The sequence below is a fragment of the Phocoena sinus genome, chromosome 19 (assembly GCF_008692025.1).
Source record: "Phocoena sinus isolate mPhoSin1 chromosome 19, mPhoSin1.pri, whole genome shotgun sequence".
Classification (NCBI taxonomy): domain Eukaryota; kingdom Metazoa; phylum Chordata; class Mammalia; order Artiodactyla; family Phocoenidae; genus Phocoena; species Phocoena sinus.
The window spans coordinates 42310877-42334701 of record NC_045781.1 but is presented as its reverse complement, the minus strand read 5'-3'; the positions used below and the strand labels follow the sequence as shown (position 1 = coordinate 42334701).

At 42.8% G+C, this 23825-nt stretch overlaps 1 protein-coding gene across 2 annotated transcripts in view; it reads right to left on the bottom strand.

Moving 5' to 3' along the window:
• The window catches only part of WWP2 (WW domain containing E3 ubiquitin protein ligase 2), a 151731-nt gene that overhangs the window by 26736 nt on the left and 101170 nt on the right, over positions 1 to 23825 (bottom strand). For both annotated transcript variants that reach the window (XM_032611982.1, XM_032611984.1), the window contains 2 exons: positions 23075 to 23285; positions 7442 to 7531 (listed from right to left, as the gene is read on the bottom strand). In XM_032611982.1, coding sequence (XP_032467873.1) covers positions 7442 to 7531; positions 23075 to 23285 — 301 coding nt within the window. The remainder of the gene's footprint in view (positions 1 to 7441; positions 7532 to 23074; positions 23286 to 23825) is intronic.

The following is a 23825-nucleotide window of genomic DNA, read 5'->3' as shown; positions in this document are numbered from 1 at the left end:
CGTGCGCTCACTCGCTCTTGCGAGAGCACTGGAATCACAACTAACTGCTGAACAATCATCGACAGAAAGACACTGGAACTCACCAAAAAATATACCCCACATCCAAAGACAAAGGAGAAGCCTCAATGAGACGGTAGGAGGGGCGCAATCACAATAAAATCAAGTCCCATAACTGCTGGGTGGGTGACTCACAGACTGGAGAACAATTATACCACAGAAGTCCACCCACTGGAGTGAAGGTTCTGAGCCCCACGTCAGGCTTCCCAACCTGGGGGTCTGGCAACAGGAGGAATTCCTAGAGAATCAGACTTTGAAGGCTAGCGGGATTTGACTGCAGGACTTCGACAGGACTGGGGGAAACAGAGACTCCACTTTCAGAGGGCACACACAAAGTAGTGTGCACATCGGGACCCAGGGGAAGGAGCAGTGACCCCATAGGAGACTGAACCTGACCTACCTGCTGGTGTTGGAGGGTCTCCTGCAGAGGCGGGGGGTGGCTGTGGCTCACCGTGGGGATGGGGACACTGGCAGCAGAAGTTCTGGGAAGTACTCCTTGGAGTGAGCCCTCCCAGAGTCCGCCATTAGCCCCACCAAAGAGCCTGTAGATTCCAGTACTGGGTCGCCTCAGGCCAAACAACCAACAGGGAGGGAACTCAGCCCCACCCATCAGCAGACAAGAGGACTAAAGTTTTACTGAGCTCTGCCCACCAGAGCAACACCCAGCTCTACCCACCACCAGTCCCGCCCATCAAGAAGCTTGCACAAGCCTCTTAGACAGCCTCATCCACCAGAGGGCAGACAGCAGAAGCAAGAAGAACTACAATTCTGCAGGCTGTGGAAGGAAAACCACATTCACAGAAATAGAGACAAAATGAAAAGGTAGAGGACTATATACCAGATGAAGGAACAAGATAAAACCCCAGAAAAACAATTAAATGAAGTGCAGATAGGCAACCTTCCAGAAAAAGAATTCAGAATAATGATAGTGAAGATGATCCAGGACCTCGGAAAAAGAATGGAGGCAAAGATCGAGAAGATGCAAGAAATGTTTAACAAAGACCTAGAAGAATTAAAGAACAAACACCTAGAAGAATTAAAGAACAAACACCTAGAAGAATTAAAGAACAAACAAACAGAGATGAACAATACAATAACTGAAATGAAAACTATACTAGAAGGAATCAATAGCAGAATAACTGAGGCAGAAGAACAGACAAGTCACCTGGAAGACAGAATGGTGGAATTCACTGCCGTGGAACAAATAAAGAAAAAAGAATGAAAAGAAATGAAGACAGCCTAAGATAACCTCTGGGACAACATTAAACACACCAACATTCACATTATAGGGGTCCCAGAAGGAGAAGAGAGAGAGAAAGGACCCGAGAAAATATTTGAAGAGATTACAGTCAAAAACTTCCCTAACATGGGAAAAGAAATACCCATCCAAGTCCAGGAAGCGCAAAGATTCCCAGGCAGGATAAACCCAAGGAGAAACACACCAAGACACATAGTAATCAAACTAACAAAAATTAAAGACAAAGAAAAATTACTGAAAGCAACAAGGTAAAAATGACAAATAACATACAAGGGAACTTCCATAAGGTTAACAGCTGATCTCTCAGCAGAAACTCTACAAGCCAGAAGGGAGTGGCACGATACATTTAAAGTGATGAATGTGAAGAACCTGCAGCCAAGATTACTCTACCCAGTAAGGATCTCATTCAGATTCGATGTAGAAATCAAAAGCTTTACAGACAAGCAAAAGCTAAGAGAATTCAGCACCACCAACCCAGCTCTACAACAAATGCTAAAGGAACTTCTCTAAGTGGGAAACACAAGAGAAGAAAAGAACCTACAAACACAAACCCATAACAGTTAAGAAAATGGTAATAGGAAGATACGTATCAATAATTACCTTAAATATGAATGGATTAAGTGCTCCAAACAAAAGACACAGGCTCGCTGAATGGATACAAATACAAGACCCATATATATGCTGTCTACAAGAGACCCACTTCAGACCTAGGGACACATACAGACTGAAAGTGAGGGAATGGAAAAAGATATTCCATGCAAATGGAAATCAAAAGAAAGCTGGAGTACCAATACTCATATCAGATAAAATAGACTTTAAAATAAAGAATGTTACAAGAGACAAGGAAGGACACTACATAATGATCAAGGGACCAATCCAAGAAGAAGATATAACAATTATAATTATATATGCACCCAACATAGCAGCACCTCAATACATAAGGCAACTACTAACAGCTATAAGAGGAAATCAGCAGCAACACAATAATAGTGGGGGACTTTAACACCTCACTTACACCAATGGACACATCATCCAGACAGAAAATTAATAAGGAAACACAAGCTTTAAATTACACAATAGACCGGATAGATTTAATTGATATTTATAGGACATTCCATCCAAAAACAGCAGATTACACTTTCTTCTCAAGTGCACACAGAACATTCTCCAGGAGACATCACATCTTGGGTCACAAATCAAGCCTCAGTAAGTTTAAGAAAACTGAAATCATATCAACCATCTTTTCCGACCACAATGCTCGCTATGAGATTAGAAATCAATTACAGGGAAAACAACGTAAAAAACACAAACACATGGAGGGTAAACAATACGTTACTAAATAACCAAGAGATCACTGAAGAAATGAAAGAGAAAATCAAAAATACCTAGAGACAAATTACAACAAAAACACGACGATCCAAAACCTATGGGATGCAGCAAAAGCAGTTCTAAGAGGGAAGTTTATAGTAATACGAGCCTACCTCAAGAAACAAGAAAAATCTCAAATAAACAATCTAAACTTACACCTAAAGGAACTAGAGAAAGAAGAACAAACAAAACCAAAAGTTAGTAGAAGGAAAGAAATCATAAAGATCACAGCAGAAATAAGTGAAAAAGAAACAAAGAAAATAGTAACAAAGATCAATAAAACTAAAAGCTGGTTCTTTGAGAAGATAAACAAAATTGATAAACCTTTAGCCAGACTTATCAAGAAAAAGAGGGAGAGGACTCAAATCAATAAAATTAGAAACGAAAAAGGAGAAGTTACAACAGACACCGCAGAAATATAAAGCATCCTAAGAGACTACTACAAGCAACTCTATGCCAATAAAATGGACAACCTGGAGAAATGGACAAATTCTTAGAAAAGTATAAGCTTCCAAGACTGAACCAGGAAGAAATCGAAAATGTGAACAGACCAATCACAAGTAATGAAATTGAAACTGTGATTAAAAATCTTCCAACAAACAAAAGTCCAGGACCAGATGGCTTCACAGGTGAATTCTACCAAACATTTAGAGAAGAGCTAACACCCATCCTCCTCAAACTCTTCCAAAAAATTGCAGAGGAAGGAACAATCCCAAACTCATTATATAAGGCCATCATCACCCTGATACCAAAACCAGACAAAGATAGTACAAAAAAAGAAAATTACAGGCCAATATCACTGATGAATATAGATGCAAAAGTCCTCAACAAAATGCTAGCAAACAGAATCCAACAGCACATTAAAAGGACCATACACCATGACCAAGTGGGATTTATCCCATGGATGCAAGGATTCTTCAATGTATGCAAATCAATCAATGTGATACACTGTATTAACAAATTGTATCAGAAAAACCATATGATCATCTCAATAGATACAGAAAAAGCTTCTGACAAAATTCAACACCCATTTGTGATAAAAACTCTCCAGAAAGTGGGCATAGAGGGAAACTACCTCAACATAATAAAGGCCATATATGACAAACCCACAGCAAACATCATTCCCAATGGTGAAAAACTGAAAGCATTTCCTCTAAGTTCAGGAACAAGATAAGGATGCCCACTCTCGCCACTATTATTCAATATAGTTTTGGAAGTCCTAGCCATGGCAATCAGAGAAGAAAAAGAAATAAAAGGAATACAAGTTGGAAAAGAAGAGGTAAAACTGTCACTGTTTGCAGATGGATTTGGATTGGAAGAATCAATACTGTGAAAATGACTATACTACCCAAAGCAATCTACAGATTCATTGCAATCCCTTTCAAATTACCAGTGGCTATTTTTATAGAACTAGAACAAAAAATCTTAAAATTTGTATGGAGACACAAAAGACCCCGAATTGCCAAAGCAGTCTTGAGGGAAAAAAACGGAGCTGGAGGAACCAGATGCCCTGACTTCAGACTATACTACAAAGCTACAGTAATCAAGACAATACTGTACTGGCACAAAAACAGAAATACAGATCAATGGAATAGGACAGAAAACCCAGAGATAAACCCATGCACCTACGGTCAACTAATCTATGACAAAGGAGGCAAGGATATACAATGGAGAAAAGACAGTCTCTTCAATAAGTAGTGCTAGGAAAACTGGAGAGCTACATGTAAACGAATGAAATTAGAATACTCCCTAACACCATACACAAAAATAAACTCAAAATGGATTAGAGACCTAAATGTAAGACCAGACACTATAAAACTCTTAGAGGAAAACATAGGAAGAACAAATACCCTTTGACATAAATCACAGCAAGATCTTTTTTGATCCACCTCCTAGAGTAATGGAAATAAAAATAAAAAATTAACAAATGGGACCTAGTGAAATTTAAAAGCTTTTTCAAAGCAAAGGAAACTACAAACAAGATGAAAGGACAACCCTCAGAATGGGAGAAAATATTTGTAAATGAATCAACGGACAAAGGATTAATCTCCAAAATATGTAAACAGCTCATGCAGCTCAATATTAAAAAAAACAAACAACCCAATCAAAAAATGCACAGAAGACCTAAGCAGACATTTCTCCAAAGAAGACATACAGATGCCCATAAGCACAGGAAAAGATGCTCAACATCACTAATCATTAGAGAAATGCAAATTAAAACTACAATGAGGTATCACCTCACACCAGTTAGAATGGGCATCATCAGAAAGTCTACAAACAACAAATGCTGGAGAGGGTGTGGAGAAAAGGGAACCCTCTTGCACTGTTGGTGGGAATGTAAATTGATACAGCCACTATGGAGAACAGTATGGAGGTTCCTTAAAAAACTAAAAATAGAATTACCATATGAGCCTGCAGTCCCACTCCTGGGCATATACCCAGAGAAAACCATAATTCAAAAAGACACATGCAACCCAATGTTCATTGCAGCACTATTTACAATAGCCAGGTCATGGAAGCAACCTAGATGCCCATCGACAGACGAAAGGATCAAGAAGATGTGGTAAAAAAAAAGATGTGGTACATAGATACAATGGAATATTACTCAACCATAAAAAGGAACGAAACTGGGTAATTTGTAGCAATGTGGATGGATCTAGAGACTGTCATACAGAGTGAAGTAAGTCAGAAAGAGAAAAACAAATATCGCATATTAATGCATATATGTGGAACCTAGAAAAATGGTACAGATGAACCAGTTTGCAGGGCAGAAATAGAGACACAGATGTAGAGAACAAACGTATGGACACCAAGGGGGGAAAGTGGCGGGGTGGTGGTGGTGGTGTGCTGAACTGGGAGATTGGGATTGACATATACACACTAATATGTATAAAATGGATAACTAATAAGAACCTGCTGTATAAAAAATATATAAAATAAAATTCAAAAGTTCAAAACAAAAAAGACAGCCAAAAAAATATATACATTCTATAAATTCACAACATACCAGTGTGCAATGTGCCCTGTTAAAAGTTGATGATTAATTTGTGAGACAACTGGAGAAATCTGACTACTCACTGGGTTTGATGGTGGTAGGTAAATACTGTTAATAACATAGTGTTTTTACTTTTAATAACAGAACACTTTTTAGAACTATATACTGAAATTTGGATAAAATGATACGATGTCTGGGATCTGCTTCAAAATGATCTAGAACAGGGGTGGGGGAGGGGTGAGTGAGGATTACACAGCAGGAGGTGGTAAATGTTTTCTACCAAGAGCCGAAAAGTAAATATTTCAGTCTTTGCAGGCTTTACAGTCTGTATCACAATTACTCAACTCGGCCAATGAGCACAAAAGCAGCCATGGACAATAAGTAAACAAATGAGAGGGGCTGTGTTCCAATAAAACTTTATTTACAAAACAGGTGGCAGGCTGGATTTTGTCCACAGGCCCACAGTTTGCCAACCGCTGGTATAGATGAAACAAGAGTGGCCATTAGTTGATAATTATTGAACCTAGGTGTTGAGTGTGTGGGCATTCTTTGTCCCACATATTTGAAAAATTCAATATGAAAATTTCTATAATTTCCATAATAAAATGTTTTAATTTTTTTCTAAGAAGTCTATGTTTATCTTTGGTAAGTTTCCTGGACTTAAAGTAAAAGGAGAAACAGAGTGAGAACTAAGGATGGCGGATTATGAGTGTGATTTCCAGAACGGTAAGGAAGAAAAGGAAAACACAAAAACATTCTACTGGAAAACTGAAACTAAAAGCAGCCCATCCGTGGAAACTTGTAGGACTGGAAAGTGAGGTGATATTTGCCTGGCACACGCCTGACAGGTGAACAAAACAGCACGGGGGTTCTCCCGATACGCCCACCTCTGACATCCTCTCCCTCCGCAAGCTTCAGAGGGGGAAGTCAGCATTCATGTTCTATGTAGGAGCCCTTCATGGCTGCTTTACTGGGAAGTGATTCTTTCCTGAGAGCAGAATGCATTCCCTTTCGAAAGCTCTCAGGACTGGGAGACACATGTGGAAAGAACTTTCTGTCCCTGGCAGACAGGGAACCAAACCCCTTCTCCTTGAACTTGGACACTCTTCCCTCACTTGGAAGCCTCACTCATCCTCTGGTTTTGGAGAACTTAGCTGCGTTCTCGCAAAGCCCGCTGAACGAGAAGCACACTGTCTCCAGGGGCTGGTTGGACACAGGGCGCTATGAAATGCATCAACACCCTCTCTATCTTGGCTTCCTTGTGCTCTTTTTTCCCCCAGAGATCCTCTAAATGTTCCTAGTCTGTCCTAGGAAATGAGAGCAGAATTAAAGTAAGTGAGTAGGAACGGCAATCAAGGGACCCAGGATAAATGTCCCTGGACTTTGCTACCTCTGCAGAAAGAAACTGAAAATCGGGCCCTACAGGATATTTCTGTAGGTGAAATGACTGAGGCCAGTGAGACACCAAGGGCCCCGGAGGCCTCCCCAGCCCTCCTTCCTCCAGAACCCAATATCCATGGGGGCTCTGAATACCACTTAAGAAAGCCCATGGCCAATACAACACATGTAGGAAGAAGGGAAAGTAGAAAGAGAGAGCAGAGAATGTAGAAGGGGATGACTGTAGGAGGAGGGGAAAATAAAGAGAGAAAGGAGGAGAGTGGGGGGAAATAAAGAGATGGCCATGGCAGTGAGTGGTGGAGAAGCTGATGGGGGACTCTTGGTGCCAGTTCTAGAGCCTAGGGTCTTACTGGTTCAAGCCTTACCCTGGAGGAAGAGGCCGCTCCCAGGTGGTGGTCTTGGTATTGTGGTCAACATAATAGACACGCCCGTTGGGGAGCTCTCGCTGCTCCCATCTGCAAAATAAAGTCAAGGGAGACATGAGACAACCGGTGAAAGGCATATGCCCTTGCTCAAAGGAGTCATTCACTACTATTAGGCTAATGTGAGAGGTAACATCAAAGTCGACATGCAAGACCAACCCGCTGGTCAGACAAGCTCCACGTTGTCACTGATGGTGGCACCCACGTCTGCTTCTTGAAAACACTGTAACAGTTCCCCTTTATGGATTCAAAGTACTAGATAACCCATAGATCACGCTAAATTCCCTAAACAACCCATATGAATCTACATTGCCATGGATTTTTGTGAATCACTGTCTCTTGGCCATTTTGGGATCAAACAGCCCTTTAGGAATGTGATGAAAGCTTCCAAAATGCACTCACCAACAAAAATGTGTGTGCAATTTCTGGGATTCCCGGACCTCTCCTAAAGCTCATCCATGGACCCTCCAGCGCTTGTAGCCTACTACCTTTTTTTTTTTTTTTTTTTTTTAAAGAAGATGTTGGGGGTAGGAGTTTATTAATTTATTTTATTTATTTTTGCTGTGTTGGGTCTTCGTTTCTGTGCGAGGGCTTTCTCCAGCTGTGGCAAGCGGGGGCCACTCTTCATCGCGGTGCGCGGGCCTCTCACCATCACGGGCTCTCCCGTTGTAGAGCACAGGCTCCAGACGCGCAGGCTCAGCAGTTGTGGCTCACGGGCCTAGCTGCTCCGCGGCATGTGGGATCCTCCCAGACCAGGGCTCGAACCCACGTCCCCTGCATTCGCAGGCAGACTCTCAACCACTGCGCCACCAGGGAAGTCCCTAGCCTACTACCTTTTAAAGTCACAAATTATATGACTATCCCTGTTCTCCTAGAATCATATATATTCATGATCACATTTCTTTTTTTTTTTTTTTTTTTTTTTGGTGTACGCGGGCCTCTCACTGTCGTGGCCTCTCCCATCGCGGAGCACAGGCTCCGGACGCGCAGGCTCAGTGGCCATGGCTCACGGGCCCAGCCGCTCCGCGGCATGTGGGATCTTCCCGGACCGGGGCACGAACCCGTGTCCCCTGCATCGGCAGGCGGACTCTCAACCACTGCGCCACCAGGGAAGCCCCACATTTCTTTTTAAAATACAGGATTCATTTACAGAGGATCTTTAAAAGAGATCTGGATGAATCAAGAAACATAGCATACTGCTATTTATTGGCTGCTCTACCCCTCAGTCTGTGTGTGGGTTACTATGAGATCAGGGTGCTGAGGGTGGCTCATCTGTGCTAATGGCAGAACAACAAGGTAGCAGATGAACCAAAGAGTTAAGACAAAGACAAAATCACTACAAAATACAGCCAAGGACCACCCGTCCCCACACTCGTGTTATTCCCACATTCAATGCAATCTGACAATAACTCCACTTCCCTAGAATACAGTAACCTACATATACGGGATGCAAAGATTTATGTTTATAAAATGATTACCATTTTATGAAGGATGTTAATGGTCCCATTAGCCTTTATGTTTTACATTGATTTTATTTACTTCTACTTTTGGGTACTGCCTAGGGGAAGGTGACCTCTGCCAGGAAGCTAGTACAGTCCTACTGAAATGCTTGTTTTAAAAACACAAATCTATGCCAATGTGATTGATACATAAGGGAACATACTATGAATTTTGGGTTTGCTTTGCATGAATCGGCCTTCAAAACACACTAGTTGAACACAGAAGACTTCCCCCAGCTAAACCCAGTCGTATAGAAATACACAAAACCCATACTTATCTGCCGGCAACCTCACTTTACTGCATGCTACACACCATACTCACCCATATCTGGTGTTACATCTCCCATCTGATTTCAGAAAACCCTCTTTGTGCCACTTCATGACAACACTCACAAGCTCCAACCCTTCCAACACCTGCTTCCACAAGCAGACTTCAGGTCTTCTCATGGAAATGTGCCATATGTATTGTAGTGTTATGATCTCAACCATTTAACATGTGTAAAACCATGCTACCATCGTTATTAGGTTCCTATTTGTGTCACTGACAAATTTTTGAGTGTTACACCCCTAATCCATTTTTCCCCATAAGCCCTGTGGTTTTTACTGCATGATTTGGCATAGCGTGGTGGTTTCTAGGAACACATATGTTATAGCAGAGTTGACTGTACACTGAAATAAATGTCCTAACTTCTGTTACTAAGCCTGGTGTGCCTACTCAAATAGACATCAGCTTTATTCGATACCATTTCTCACGTCTGATCAGCGGACTGCATTGATAAGCCCCTCTGAGGTTAATTCAGATACAGGTATATGCAAGGTTTCTAAGGCAAAGATGGGAACGGGGTAACCATCACCCACTGAATGTCCACAATGAGCTGCAGGCTCATCTTTACTTGATTCAGTCCTGCCTTCATCCTTTACGGTGGCACATGCCATCACCATCGAGGGAACTGAGGCTCAGAGAGGCTAAGTAACTCTTACATGGCATTTAAACTCAGCTCTCTGGGACTTCCCTTGTGGTCCAGTGGTTAAGACTTCACCTTCCAATGCAGGGGGTGCAGGTTTGATCCCTGCTCGGGGAACTAAGATCCCACGTGCCTTGTGGCCGAAAAACCAAAACAGAAGCAATATTGTAACAAATTCAATAAAGACTTTAAAAATGGTCCACATTGGGACTTCCCTCGTGGTCCAGTGGCTGAGACTCCATGCTCCCAATGCAGGGGGCCAGGTTCGATCCCTGGTCAGGGAACTAGGTCCCACACGCCACAACTAAGAGTTCACATGCCTCAACTAAAGAGCCCACATGCTGCAACTAAGACCCGGCGCAGCCAAATAAATAAATATTTTTAAAGTTATTTTTCTTTAATGGTCCACATCAGAAAAATCTAAACAAACAAACAAACTCAGCTCTGACTCTCTAGCCCATGAGTTTTACCATGTCACTCTGAAAGGAAGAAAGGAGGAAAAGGAAGGGCAACTGGAACTTATAAGGAACCCACAACCCAGCAGACAAGGTGCCAGGTGCCTTTCCAAAGCCCACCTCAACGTGAACAGCTTTCCCTAGCACAGGAGTCTGGGGAGGGGGACCTATAGGATCAAGACGACTGGGGAGAAATTATAGTAAGTCCACCTAGTTAATTTCTAGGCTCCATTTTAATCACAACCCTCTGCTCAGATACAATCTATGGGAAGAGGCTGCACATTTTGCACCACTGGGAGGCTCAGCCTGGGAGCAGTGAGGTCTGGTAGTTCCAGACTCCCTCCTTCCAAAAGGGATCAACTACTGTGTTGAGGACCCGAGTGCTATAAACACCATTAAAATGAGCTCGAGAACATTTTCTCTCCTGGGTATTCCCGCTCAAGGCTCTGGTTGAAGCAGATGCTGGTGACTTGGCCCAGGTGCCCTGGGTTCCTCCCACTGCAAAAGGAAGATTCTTGCACTTCAGTCAGTATTTTATTGAAAGGGCAGAATCTTCTGACAAAACTGAGCAGGTGAAAATAAACACAGGGTAAAGTTAAAGCTCTTCTCCCTCTCGATGCCCTTCTGAATTAAAGACAAAAGAGTAACAGATATTGCCAGCTCAAAAGACTGGTAGGGATCTGGTGGGGACCCTTCAGCAAAAAAGGCTAACATACTGTGATTTCACACCAGCTCTCTAAATTCCTCCTGTCTGCTGGGTAATCAAGCAGCAAATCCGATACCCTCTTTATTCATCTGAATTTGGAAATAAGGAAAGCCTTGAGAAAGATACTTGGCTTAAGGGTAAGTAGTGAAATATGGAAGCTCCTCAGGCAAGGGTAGCAAGCCACTCTTTCATAACATTTGCTCCTAATAAAGACTTAAGGAGCTGAGAATTCCTCAGCATTTCCTAAGAAATTAGCTCTATCCTTCCTGTCCTTGGCAATTTTGTGGCACAAAAGCACCAATAAAACAACTTTGCTCATTTTGCAGTCACTATTTGGAAAACTGACCATAATTGGTGGGCGGGGCTGCCCCTTGAATGAAGACAAAATATGTGTTGTTGCAGTTGGAGAGAAAAGGTGCTAAAACACATTTTTTCTTTATTCCAACAATTCTTTTGTTACAACTTTCATCTTATAAGTGGTCTCGACTTCTGGCTTCTTTTCTATTTCATTTGAGGCAAGGAGAAAACTTCGGTTTTATTATACTTTGGCTAATAGTTTCATTTGAAGATGGAATAATTCTTAAAATTCCATGAATTAAATGCCTTGAATTGACACAGTGGTCTTCCTGCACTGCCAGAAAGGAAATCGGTGTGAAGTACTCTTTGCTTATATTCAAGAGTTATGACGGCTCCTCCCAAGCCTTGACAAGACCCGTCTATCCTGTCTTTGATCCCAGCTGATCCTAGAAATGAAAGGCTCTCTTTTGGGCACTGTTATTGTCCAGCGAATCTCAGTGTCCTTCTATGAACCCTCTCAATTGGCTTAGCTAGAAAAATAGTTACCAAGAGGAGCAAGACCTTTCTTCCATTACCTTTCTTTTGATATCTACATTCTTCTTTTTAAAATTGGACTCCTGCTCAGATTCAATGTCCATGTGGGTCCTCCCTGATCCGTGACCTGGCCTAACTGCTTTCCTTAGAGAACTCTCAACTCCTCCCTACCTGCACGGCTCCTCAGAATTCATACAAATCCCTCTCCTCCATCTGTGTAGCAGAGTCGGTTGATTCTATCGTCAATCAAACAAGCCCCTGGATTCTCATTTCTCGGCTGTAACTGCTGACCCATATAGACTGAGCCTTCCAACTGTCTTGGTTTGGTCTCCCCATGCCAAGAAAGTGATACTGGAAGTGACCTTTCATCGGCACATCCCTGGCAGGGGTTAGGTTTCTAAACCTTATAAGCATCTTCTTCATGCTGAGATTAAAAGGCTTTTCAATCAAACTACCCATGGGTCTCGATACTGCATCCTGGTCACATGGGTCATATCCTCTCCCACTGAATAGCTTTCTTTGATGCTCTCAGAAACAGTGTTCAAAGCACCAAGCTTGATTCACGTCCCTTCCCAACACATTGCTCCTTGGCTTTCGATGTATAGCCTTTAGTTGGACCATGGACTACACAGGTCTTTCTGTTTTGAAAGTACTTAAAAAATAGTCTCCAATTTCAATTAATCTCTGTACTTTTTTTTTAACCTAAATTTCCTTTGCTCCTATGGATTTTAACTGTCCTTTATTCAGTTTGTAATAGGGAAGAGCAAATCTGACTCCATATTAGATCAGTTTCTTTTACTTTAACCTTAGTGCTCTGTTGCCTGTGCTTAGTCATGCTGGCTCTGCACCTTTTGTAAAAGAATGTTGCCTATAGCCTGAAATATACAGGATAGCCCATTCTCAAGACTCTGACCTTTAAGAGTCCATTCATTTAGAGATTAAAAAAAGTTGCAGAACAGAGAGTAACATTTGTCTTGTTGGAGGTTTACAGGAACATTGAGACTTGACCTACAGGAACACTGTGACTTGACCTAGCTGCATGAACAAAGGATTCCAACACCAAGAAGTCTGAGACAACTAACCATGCCCCTCCCTCACCTTGCCTTTAAAAGTGCTTTGCTGAAACCCTTCGAGGAGTTCAGGGTTTGCTGGGCACAAGCCACCCATCTCCTTGCATGGCCCTGCAATAAACCTTTCTCTGCTCCAAACTCCAATGTTTCGGTATTGTTTGACCTCACTGTCCACTGGGCACACGAACTTGCATTTGTTAACAAGTTGTATATCTTCCATGCCCATGCCCCCATCCCCCTCACCATCATTGTTAAAAAGGTAAAGGATGAAAATCTCAATTCCATTATTAGGATGGCATCCAATCATTTCTCTCCTATGTTATCTGAAAGGAAATTGTCTGGTCACTTAACAGTGACCACACATTTTTTTTTTTTGGGTGCACCATGCAGCTTATGGGACCCCGACCAGGGCTCTCAGCAGTGAAAGGACGGAGTCCTAACCACTGGACTGCCAGGGAATTCCCTGAACCACATTTTCTTGTGGAAGGTTTCCTAAAAGGTCTTCAGGAAATCAATTCTCAGTTACTTGCCGTTACAGTGTATATTCAACCATCCTGATCAACACACTTCTTGGTCAGATTCCCCTAAGTTTGGACAGAACCACAGTTTCACCAAGAGTCGGATTAAATTGGGAAGGAATTTAAAGCTGGATAATCCGAGGATTTCAGGTTAGTATCAGAGATGCTATCATCACACTCACAAATTCTTAGTAAGAACATTATTAATTTGTATTATTTATAATTTGTTAATAAATTTTATTAACAAAAGCACTGGGCATTAGTAAAGCTGACTCTCACTCAACATTCACTCTCTCTATCAGAAAACAAAGTCATGCCAGAATACTTATGCAGCAATAAAGAAAAGATGCCTTGCTGGTTACCTGGACAAAAACTAAACTTCAGAAAAATACACTGAAAGTATTCAGGTATTCTTAAAGCTGCCTATGTAGAAGTTCAACTCCCCTCAGGCAAATATTACAGGGAATTCATATTTTCTTACTTCGCGCTCTTATAATAAATTTTAACTCTGAACCAAATCCTATTCCCCAAACTCTGGCCACTTCCTGGGTGAATGGTAAGATTTATTTCCCCTGTAGGGACATTGTCAGACTGTTTTATGAGTCAAAAATCTGTGTGCGGTGGAACACATCTCCTACTCACTCTTTTCATTGCTTCAGTAGGTCCTCTGTAAACTGGGTAGGAAGTGTGTTAAACTCAGACCTTCCCCCAAGAACCCTTCTTGAAATACTGAGCTTTCCTTTAAATCCAAGCACACTAACCCCCTTTTTAAAACTATCAACAACCAGCACTTTATGCCTCTTAATCACAGGGGGGCACAGTAGTAGCTACTGAGGACTCTGAATTAAGGTCTGTTTTTCATCTCTTTCTTCTTCACCCATCCCATTTTCTTTGCCTTGGAAAAGTCCCCAAAGCTCTTCAATGGAAGATGGCAACTGCTTTCAGGACTTCCCTGGTGGCCCAGTGGTAAAGAATCTGCCTTCCAATTCAGGGGACGCGGGTATGATCCCTGGTCAGGGAACTAAGATCCCACATGCCGTAGGGCAACTAAGCCTGTGCGCCACAACTATTGAGTTCGCACAGCTCAATGAGAGAGCCCGCATGCCACAAACTACAGAGCCCATGCACCCTGGAGCCCGCGCGCCACAACTCGAGAGAGAAAACACACACGCCACAACTAGAGAGAAGCCTGAGCAATGCAACAAGGAGACCGTGCCCCGCAATGAAAGATCCTGAGTGCCACAACTAAGACCCAACACAGGCAAAATAAGAATAATAATTTAAAAAAAGATATGCTCTCACAGACAGGCAAGACAATTCCTAGAGATGGTGTCTATTAAAATAAAATTTTTTAACATTATTGCAGATTTTAAAAACTGCAGATAAGTTTGGCAATGCAGGGAAATAGCCACTCTTAAAACATAGTGAGGGACTTCCCTGGTGGTCCAGTGGCTAAGACTCCGAGCTCCCAATGCAGGGGGCCCAGGTTCGATCCCTGGTCAGGGAACTAGATCCCACATGCCACAACTAAAGATCCTGCACACCGCAACTAAAGATCCCACATGCTGCAACTAAGACCCGACGCAGCCAAATAAATAAATATTTTTTTAAAATAGTGGGAGCAAAAATGGGTATACTCTTTCCTAAGGGTAATTTGGCAACTCAGTCAAAAACCTTTCCTACATGAATACCCTTTAATTCAGCAACTCTGTTTCCAGGACATATCCTAAGGAAATAATTATGTGTCAAAAGATTTAGCTTTAAGTGCATCCGTCACAGTACGTTGCAGCATGTTACAGAAAAACTGGAAACAACCTAAATGATCCAAAGTGGAGAATTAGTAAAATAAATTATGTTCATTCTATAATGGGTATTCCATCATTTAAAATATCATTGTGGATAATACAGATTTGTACAGATGTTTACAATATATTGGGTAACAAAAATAAGTGAAAAAATAACATGCATAAGATAATCAAAATTTTGTTTAAAAATTATAAAAATATACTATTTTTCATTAAATCTAAAATGCCACCAATTGTAAGATTTTTTTACATACCACCAAGAAAGAAAAAAATGCTGCCAATTAAACTATGACACTCCAATGTTTGTAAATCACATCTTGATTTTTTTTTTTTTTTTTTTTTTTTTTGCAGTACGCGGGCCTTTCACTGTTGTGGCCTCTCCCGCTGCGGAGCACAGCGGCCATGGCTCACAGGCCTAGCCGCTCTGCAGCATGTGGGATCTTCCCAGACCGGGACACGAACCCGTGTCCCCTGCATCGGCAGGCAGACTCTCAATCACTGCGCCACCAGGGAAGCCTACACATCTTGATTTTAAAGAAGTTAAATGTGAAATAACATGCGTATCAGAATCTACAAAACATGGGGGCAGGGGGATCACGTATGCGTGTAAAATTTTTACAACATCAGAGTAAGGAAGTATTTCAGACAGACACAAAAGGCACGTGAAAAAGATGAACAGATTTGGCTATCTAAAACTTTGAACTCCTGTACAATAAAAAGCAACAGTGAAAAGAGGGCTTCCCTGGTGGAGCAGTGGTTGGGAGTCCGCCTGCCGATGCAGGGGACGCGGGTTCATGCCCCGGTCTGGGAAGATCCCACATGCCGCGGAGCAGCTGGGCCCCTGAGCCATGGCCGCTAAGCCTGCGCGTCTGGAGCCTGTGCTCCGCAACGGGAGAGGCCACAACAGTGAGAGGCCCGCATACCGCAAAAAAAAATAGTGAAAAGACAAGCCACAGACTGGGAGAAAATATTTGCAATGCACATAATTGAGAGGGGATTAGTATCCAGCATATATTAAGAAATCCTGCAGATTAAAAAGACAGATAGCAAACAGAAAAATGGATAAAAATATATGAATAGACAATTCACAAGAAAGGAAACTCAAGAACCAAATTAAAATAACATGTAAGAAGAGGTTTTCAAATTAAAACCAGCAAAAGATACCCTTTCACACCCATTAGACTAGCCAACATGAAAAAAAATCTGACCGTTCTAAGTTTTAGCAGGAACGCTATGCATGCTCATGGGAGCATGAACTGGTGAGCTGACTCAAAAAGCAATCTGAGGGCTCCCCTGGTGGCGCAGTGGTTGAGAGTCCGCCTGCCAATGCAGGGGACACGGGTCTGTGCCCTGGTCCGGGAGGATCCCACTTGCCGCGGAGCGGCTGGGCCCATGGGCCATGGCCGCTGGGCCTGCGCGTCCGGAGCCTGTGCTCAGCAACGGGAGAGGCCACAACAGTGAGAGAGGCCCGCGATCCGCAAAAAAAAAAAAAAAAAAAAGCAATCTGATAGTGTCTACTAAAACTGAAGACCTTCATCCTACAAAGAAGAAACCCTAGTTCTAGTACTTGCACTAAAGAAACAAACATGCACACAAAAAGGCATACACAGAAAAAACTTCATTGTAGCATTGTTTATAAAGGCAAAGATGTAATTATAGTATAAATAAACACAAATATAAAATGTTATATTTTACATTTATATGATATAGAATATACACAATAAATATAAATAAATTTTAATTATAACATAAATAAAATTTTACCTATTCATACAACAGAAGACCATATAGCAGTTTAAATGAATGTATGAAGTTCCATGTATCTCTGTATATAGGGAATGGGACTGGGGAGGGGTTCACAGGGACTTTCAACTTTATTGACAGTCTTCATCAAGAGCTTAAAAAACAGGGGGGAGTTTTATAGCAAATGCAGCATAATGCTAAAGTCTGACACGGCTCGGTAGGGGAGCCCACAGGTATTTCTTATATTACTTTCTATTCTTATCTGCATGCTTAAAATATTTTACAATTAAAAAATAAAATTTAAAAGCACATACCCTAAGACTGTCAAAAAATTTTGGTAGATGTGTGTTGATGTGTACATGTCTGTGTATGTGGTCTTGGGCAAACTGCTTAAGGTTTACTCATTTGCAAAATAAGGGTGAAAGTAGCAACTACACAGAATGCTGTGAAGACCGAAATAACCCACGTATGAAACCTAGCACTCCCCAGCACTCTGGAAACATTTAACACATGTTAACTCTCACCAATGATCAGGCAAAAAAATACACAAGGTGCATGAAAAGCACCAGTGGTTAAATCTAGGTGGGTGTGTGTTTGTTATTGCTGTTGTTCTACTTCTTTCTTCTATTTTTGTTTCTAAGTTTCCCCCCCACCCAAAAAAAACTGTAAAAAATTGTAAGAGCTATTGAGAATGAAAACACTTATCCAGTCATTCAACAAACACTTCTCACTCCAGCTCCCTAGGAGCCAAGTTATGCTAGGTGCTGGGAATACAAAAACCCAATAATCCCAACTCCTGAGGAGCGCTCAAGAAAGTGTAGTAAAAAATGAAAATTCTTGGGCTTCCCTGGTGGCGCAGTGGTTGAGAGTCCGCCTGCCGATGCAGGGGACACGGGTTCGTGCCCCAGTACGGGAAGATCCCACATGCCATGGAGTGGCTGGGCCCGTGAGCCATGGCCGCTGAGCCTGCGCGTCCGGAGCCTTGCTCCACAACGGGAGAGACCACAACAGTGAGAGGCCCGTGTACAGCAAAAAAAAAAAAAAAAAAAAAGAAAGAAAATTCCTAATTACACATGAATACATACATATAGCAGGGCGAGAACTTCTCATGGGCCAGTCCCAACAACAGTAGAATCTTTGGAAACAAGGCTTTCGTCCTGAGATGAGGAGGAGCGAGCCAGGAACATGTACTATCTGCCATTTACTAAGCATGTAATAATCCCTGCAGAGTCAAGAACTAAACCATACTACTTAGCAAAAAGGCACAGATTCTCCAGTATAATCCTTTAATCCTTTGCTACTGAAGTATGGTTCATGGCTCAAACTGTTACTATTCAGCAACCAGAAAAGTACAGAAGCTTCTAGATGTTTAGAAACTTTTGTACCAATTTGACATTGCCACAACATCCAAATATGTGATCTGTAGATCTGCCTCACTGAACAGAACAGAGGACAAAAGTAAAGGTTCATAAGAGATTGAAAAAAAAATTAAAACAGAACAAACAAAACCAGAAGGAAAAAAAAAAAAACAAGGACTAGTTCTTCACAGACAGTTTCAGAAGCACTGCTTTAAAACTCCTTGGGTAAGGATCTTTGGCTAGCGCCAAAATTGAGTTTGGAATGAAATTCAGTGGCAGCAGCTGGTTTATAACTTAGCAGAAAAGCTGCAAATTCCAACGTCTCTTAAAGTGTCTCTACAAAGAAAACATCAAAGAACTCTTACCAGGTTGTCATCCTTGATAGTGTGTCAAGGACCACCTGGAGAAAGGACCTCTGGGTCTCCATTACTGGGCCTGGGGGTAGGGGAAGATGGCAAATCAAACAGATCCAGAAAACACCCTCCTCAATTATTTCTACTCTGAGGCAGGAAACAGCCAGGGCAGCCAATGACTGCAAGAGGAGAGGGATGGTGTGAAGTGGCAGTGCTGAGGTAAGTCGGCAGAGTCCAAACACAACGGCCTCCCTTATGTAAGAAACCACAGCACAGCGCAGGCTGCCAGGGTGAAATAATGTGCCTCTGTGTGAGAGGGCCTGGGCGAGCTGCAGAGCCTGGGACGCACTTGGAGTTTATCTAAGCCATGTACACACGGTCTGTTAATGAGCATTTGGTCCCCAAAGTGGGCTCCCTGCTGATAAAAACCAGATGCAGGGCCAGCTGATCAAAGTGGCCTCCCTCCACACTGCCCACTGCCCGGACCACTATCTCACCATGTCTCCCGAGCCTTCCTGGCAGGCACCCCCTCCTTTAACGGACATTTGCCAGCTGAAAACACCGTGCCTTTCCAACTAGCTTCTTTCATGCTAATTAAATTAAAAGGTAGGGAAAGCAGGAGGGTTTGGAGACAGGGAGAGAGAGGAAAGAGATAAAGGGTGTTCTATTTGGATTTATGTGGCCCAGTTTTCGGTGGCCTTGGGTCACTAAAACACACAGACTGACGTGACATCTTTATGTCCAGTCTCATCTGCTGCAAGTTTTAGAAAGGCAATGCAGCAACTGGAAAAATAAGCCCTTGGGATCCCCAAATGAACTGTGCCCGATCCCTCTGTAAAGGAGGTTGAGAAGGTAAGGTTAGAAAGAGACAGTCAGCTGGATGCCATGAAAAAGCAGTCTAGCATGGCTCAGAAATGCCTTAGCAAAGGGGAGACAAGGTTCACAGTGTCTCCCAGGGCATGAGGACCCCTAGTGAGCAGGGAAGAGCATCCTGACCCTGTGAGAGATTCATACTTGAACCCAAAGCTAGACAACCTAGCCTAGTTAGTAACCCCTTAGGGTCTTGTTCTTGGGGAAAAAATGCAGTATTCCTGTCACAGTTCCTCTTTATTTGAGGCATCAAAGAAGCAGAAAACATTCATCCAGGTGGAGAAAAAAAAGATGGCATTTAAATCGATTCATTAATTCACTACAAGTATGTCTCGGGGGCCAACTTTGTGCCAGGCTTCTTGCCATCTTGGCGTTTACAGCCCAGCAGGGCAGAGAGACGCAAAACATGCAATTACACGTGTGAGAAGTTATAGTACACAGGGTGGTCTGACCTTGTCTACCGGGGATAGAAGAAGGATTCCCAGAGGAAGTGCTGATTAATCTGAGACTTGAAGATGGATAGAAAGTAATGGACAAAATGGTGAGGAAGGTTTCAGAAAGGGTAACCGGCATGGCAGAGGGTCCCAATTCCAGAGAAAGGGTGGTACATCTGTCAAACTAAAATAAGTTACAGCTATAGCTTAGAGAGCAAAGCAAAGAATGTCTTCCATGGAAGCCTTGAGGGGTAGATGAGGTCCTACACTGCAGGGCTTTTTAGGTCTTATTAAGATTTGAGAATTTATCCCTAAAGACAATAGGAAGCCATTGCAGCATTCTAAGTGGTGAAATGTCATGCTCGGAGTTTTATTTAAAAAGGTTAAAAGTGGTCCCCTGACTCCTGAATGCAAGATACCAGAAATAACAAATGTCGTATATTAACGCATATACGTGGAATCTAGAAAATGGTACAGATGCACCTATTTGCAAATCAGAAATAGAGACACAGATGTAGAGAACAAACATATGGACACCAAGGGGGGAAAGGCAGGGGTGGGGTGAACTGGGAGATTGGGATTGACATATACACACTACTATGTATAAAATAGGTAACTAATGAGAACCTGCTGTATAGCACAGAGACCTCTACTCAATGCTCTGTGGTGACCTAAATGGGAAGGAAAGCCAAAAAAAGAGGGGATATATGTATGCATATAGCTGATTCATTTTGCTGTACTGCAGAAACTAACACAACACTGTAAAGCATCTATACCCCAATTAAAAAAAATTTTTTTAATAAAAATAGAATAATTTCAGAAAAGTTAAAAAAAAAAAAAAAGATACCAGGAAAAGAGGAATAACTCATCTTGTCTGAATCTCCTAAACTTGTAAATAAGCTAGGGCGGGGACGGTAGGTCTGTGAATTGGAAGGCTCACAGTGGAAAGTGCGCCCTTTCTGGCTTGCTGTCACAGAGCCGAGAACTGAAAGCCTGCCATCCTCACCGCCACACACTCAGCAGTGCCGTTGGCAATCTCCAGGCCCTGAGACAGCCCACAAAGTACCGGAGCTTCCAGTGGGCACCTGGAAGTCCATCTGGGCTGGAAAACTGGGTCTCGGTACCCTTCTCTGGACCACGATACATGTTCAAGTGGGGAGTGGCCTCCCCAGACACACACACAGGGCCTCATCCCATTCTAAACGCTCCACGGAGAAGATGCTGTTCAAACTGTACTCAGGAAAAGCGTTTCAGCCTCTGGTTGGGTGGAGGTGGGGGGCAGGAGAACAGGCTTCTCAATCGCCAGACCTGATCAGAATAAAGGGTGTTTTCAAGGCCTGGAGTTTTCCAGCTGCCTGGAAACAGGAAGAGCCCAATCCAGGAGAACAGTAACCCTCACACACGCCATACATAAAGACGCGTTGAGCCATTAGCCCTAATTGCCTGTGACTGACACCGGGAGTGAAGCCCGCCCTCCAGGCATTTGCTCAGCGCAAAGCAAACAAACAGCTCCTGGAGCACCCGGGCAGCCATTTTCTCTCCTTTCTACCAAAATGATTCTGCCCTGCTCCCCCCAAATTATATACAGATTTCAAATTATAAACCAAACAAAGGTCTTTCAAGTATTCCTTACCACGTACTAAAGAGAAAAAAAAAAAAAAAAAAAAAGAACGCCTCTGTAGGGAGGAGTTACACACAAGCAATGGCTTATGAATCTTTTCACAAAATCAAAAACTTCACAGAAGACTTTTTGGAGCCACCTCTCAATACCCCCAATTCTCTCCGGGTTTGAGGTATTAAAAACTATTTGCAATACTTTTCACGTGTTCACTGTGTTTTATTAAGAAATATAAGTTAAGTTGTGTGCCAAATGCTGGGGATCGCAAATGCCTTCGGATTTAGGATTTTTTGCTTAAACAACTGGGTTTTCTAAACTGGTTTAAGAACAATACAGAATGTTATACATCAAGCAAGAGACCATCCATCCTTCCCTTTTCCTTTGTGAATCACCCCACACCACCACCACCGGCCAGACCATGGTGACTGTGGTGATATGGACATTGGTTTTCTCAGTACCAACTGATAACCAGGATGGGCATTGGGACCACAACAGGACTGGCCCTGAAAGTGATCAGCAGTCCTTAGATAAGACTCTGTTTCCCAGTTCAGAACTGTTCTGTTCCTTTATGCTTCCTTCATACCCACTTAAAAAATATCATTCACCAGGTAAAACACCCACCATTGGGTGAGGGCTTCATATACACTGTCTTATTTGAGTCCCTTAACTTCCTGGGGAGATATATATGCATGATTATTACCTCCACCTTACCGAGATGGTAAGTCACGCAGGCAAAGTCATAAAGGGTTGAGTGGGGAGTTAAACCCAGATCTACTTGATTCCCAGGTCCATGCTTTTAATCTCCACTCGCTTTTGGCCTACTGGGGCCGTCTTCTTGTCATTCAAGGCCTTCAGCATCAGATTTAATTCTGAACTAAAAGGTGGCTCCAAGAAAACCAGGAACCCGCACTAACGTCAGCCCCGGCCATGGGAATAACGTACAGTAATATTCAGAGCCTGAAGTCCTCCATGGGCCATTGAGATAAAATGCAAGGGAGAAAAGCTGTTTTCTAGGCAGGATCCAGGCAAATCCAGTGATGCTGGAGGGCAAAATGAGCCCCTTGTTCCATAAAAGCCACATTCTTTGAGTCAAGCTGTGCATTTCAAGTCGCGGTATAAGGTACCATTGATTCTGCCCTAGATGATTTAGATCCTTTTCAAGATTTATGCAGAACGAGCAGTTCTCCCACACCTCCCTTGTTCCTATGCATGGCAGCCTCCCCAGAGACTACTAGCCAGCCACCAGGTAATAAATAACCACGTTGTTTCTACCCTGGTGAAGGAGCCTCAGTTGTTTTTTATTTCAGGGGGTGGGGAGGGAGGTGCTGCTGTGGGACAGAAGGCTACTCACCCAGCAGGCAGAGCATCAGGGGCCTGGGCAGCCACTGGGAGCTGCTGGGTACCCGAAGTGCTGGGCTCCTCTCCTTCCTCCGGCGTGGCCGTGGCAGGGAGTGTCGCGGTGGCGGGGTTGGGGACCGCACTCGATGCCGCAGCAGGCGGGGACACCACAGCAACAGCGGAGGGTCCTTCGGGGTCAGTGGCTGCAGTGGGTTCGTCATTCACTGAAAATACCGGAACCGTAGTTTAGAGATCAACTCAGCGTGTGTTCACATTCACCAGGTTCCTCACTTAACATGGTAACACAGTACCTACAAGGTGACTGTACATGTTACCTGGTGACGGCAAAAAGTTTTACAGAACATAACTTTGGAAAGGACAGCAAGTCAGTGAGGGCCTGCCAGAAGAACAGTGGGAGATGGAGCTGAAATAAATAGATTATTAAATATTACCTCTTTTATATAACTTCACTAAATTTTTCTAACATGCCATGGTTACGTTTACAGCGATAAAAGAGTAGCAGAAAAAATAATGTACCAGCACTAATATACCAGCACTAACTAATGTTAGTGCTACATGGAGCAAGGCCAAAGCCAAGTTCATAGGGTTGTATACTTTTCTTTGTCACTTGTCTGCTAGGCACAAATAGCACCTTCCTTCAAAAAGCTCCATACACACTAAGAGGTAGAAAACTTCCAATAATGTGCTTGTTCTTTTAAAGACTCATGCTCAAAGTGCGGGGCAAGGATTAACACCCTAGATGG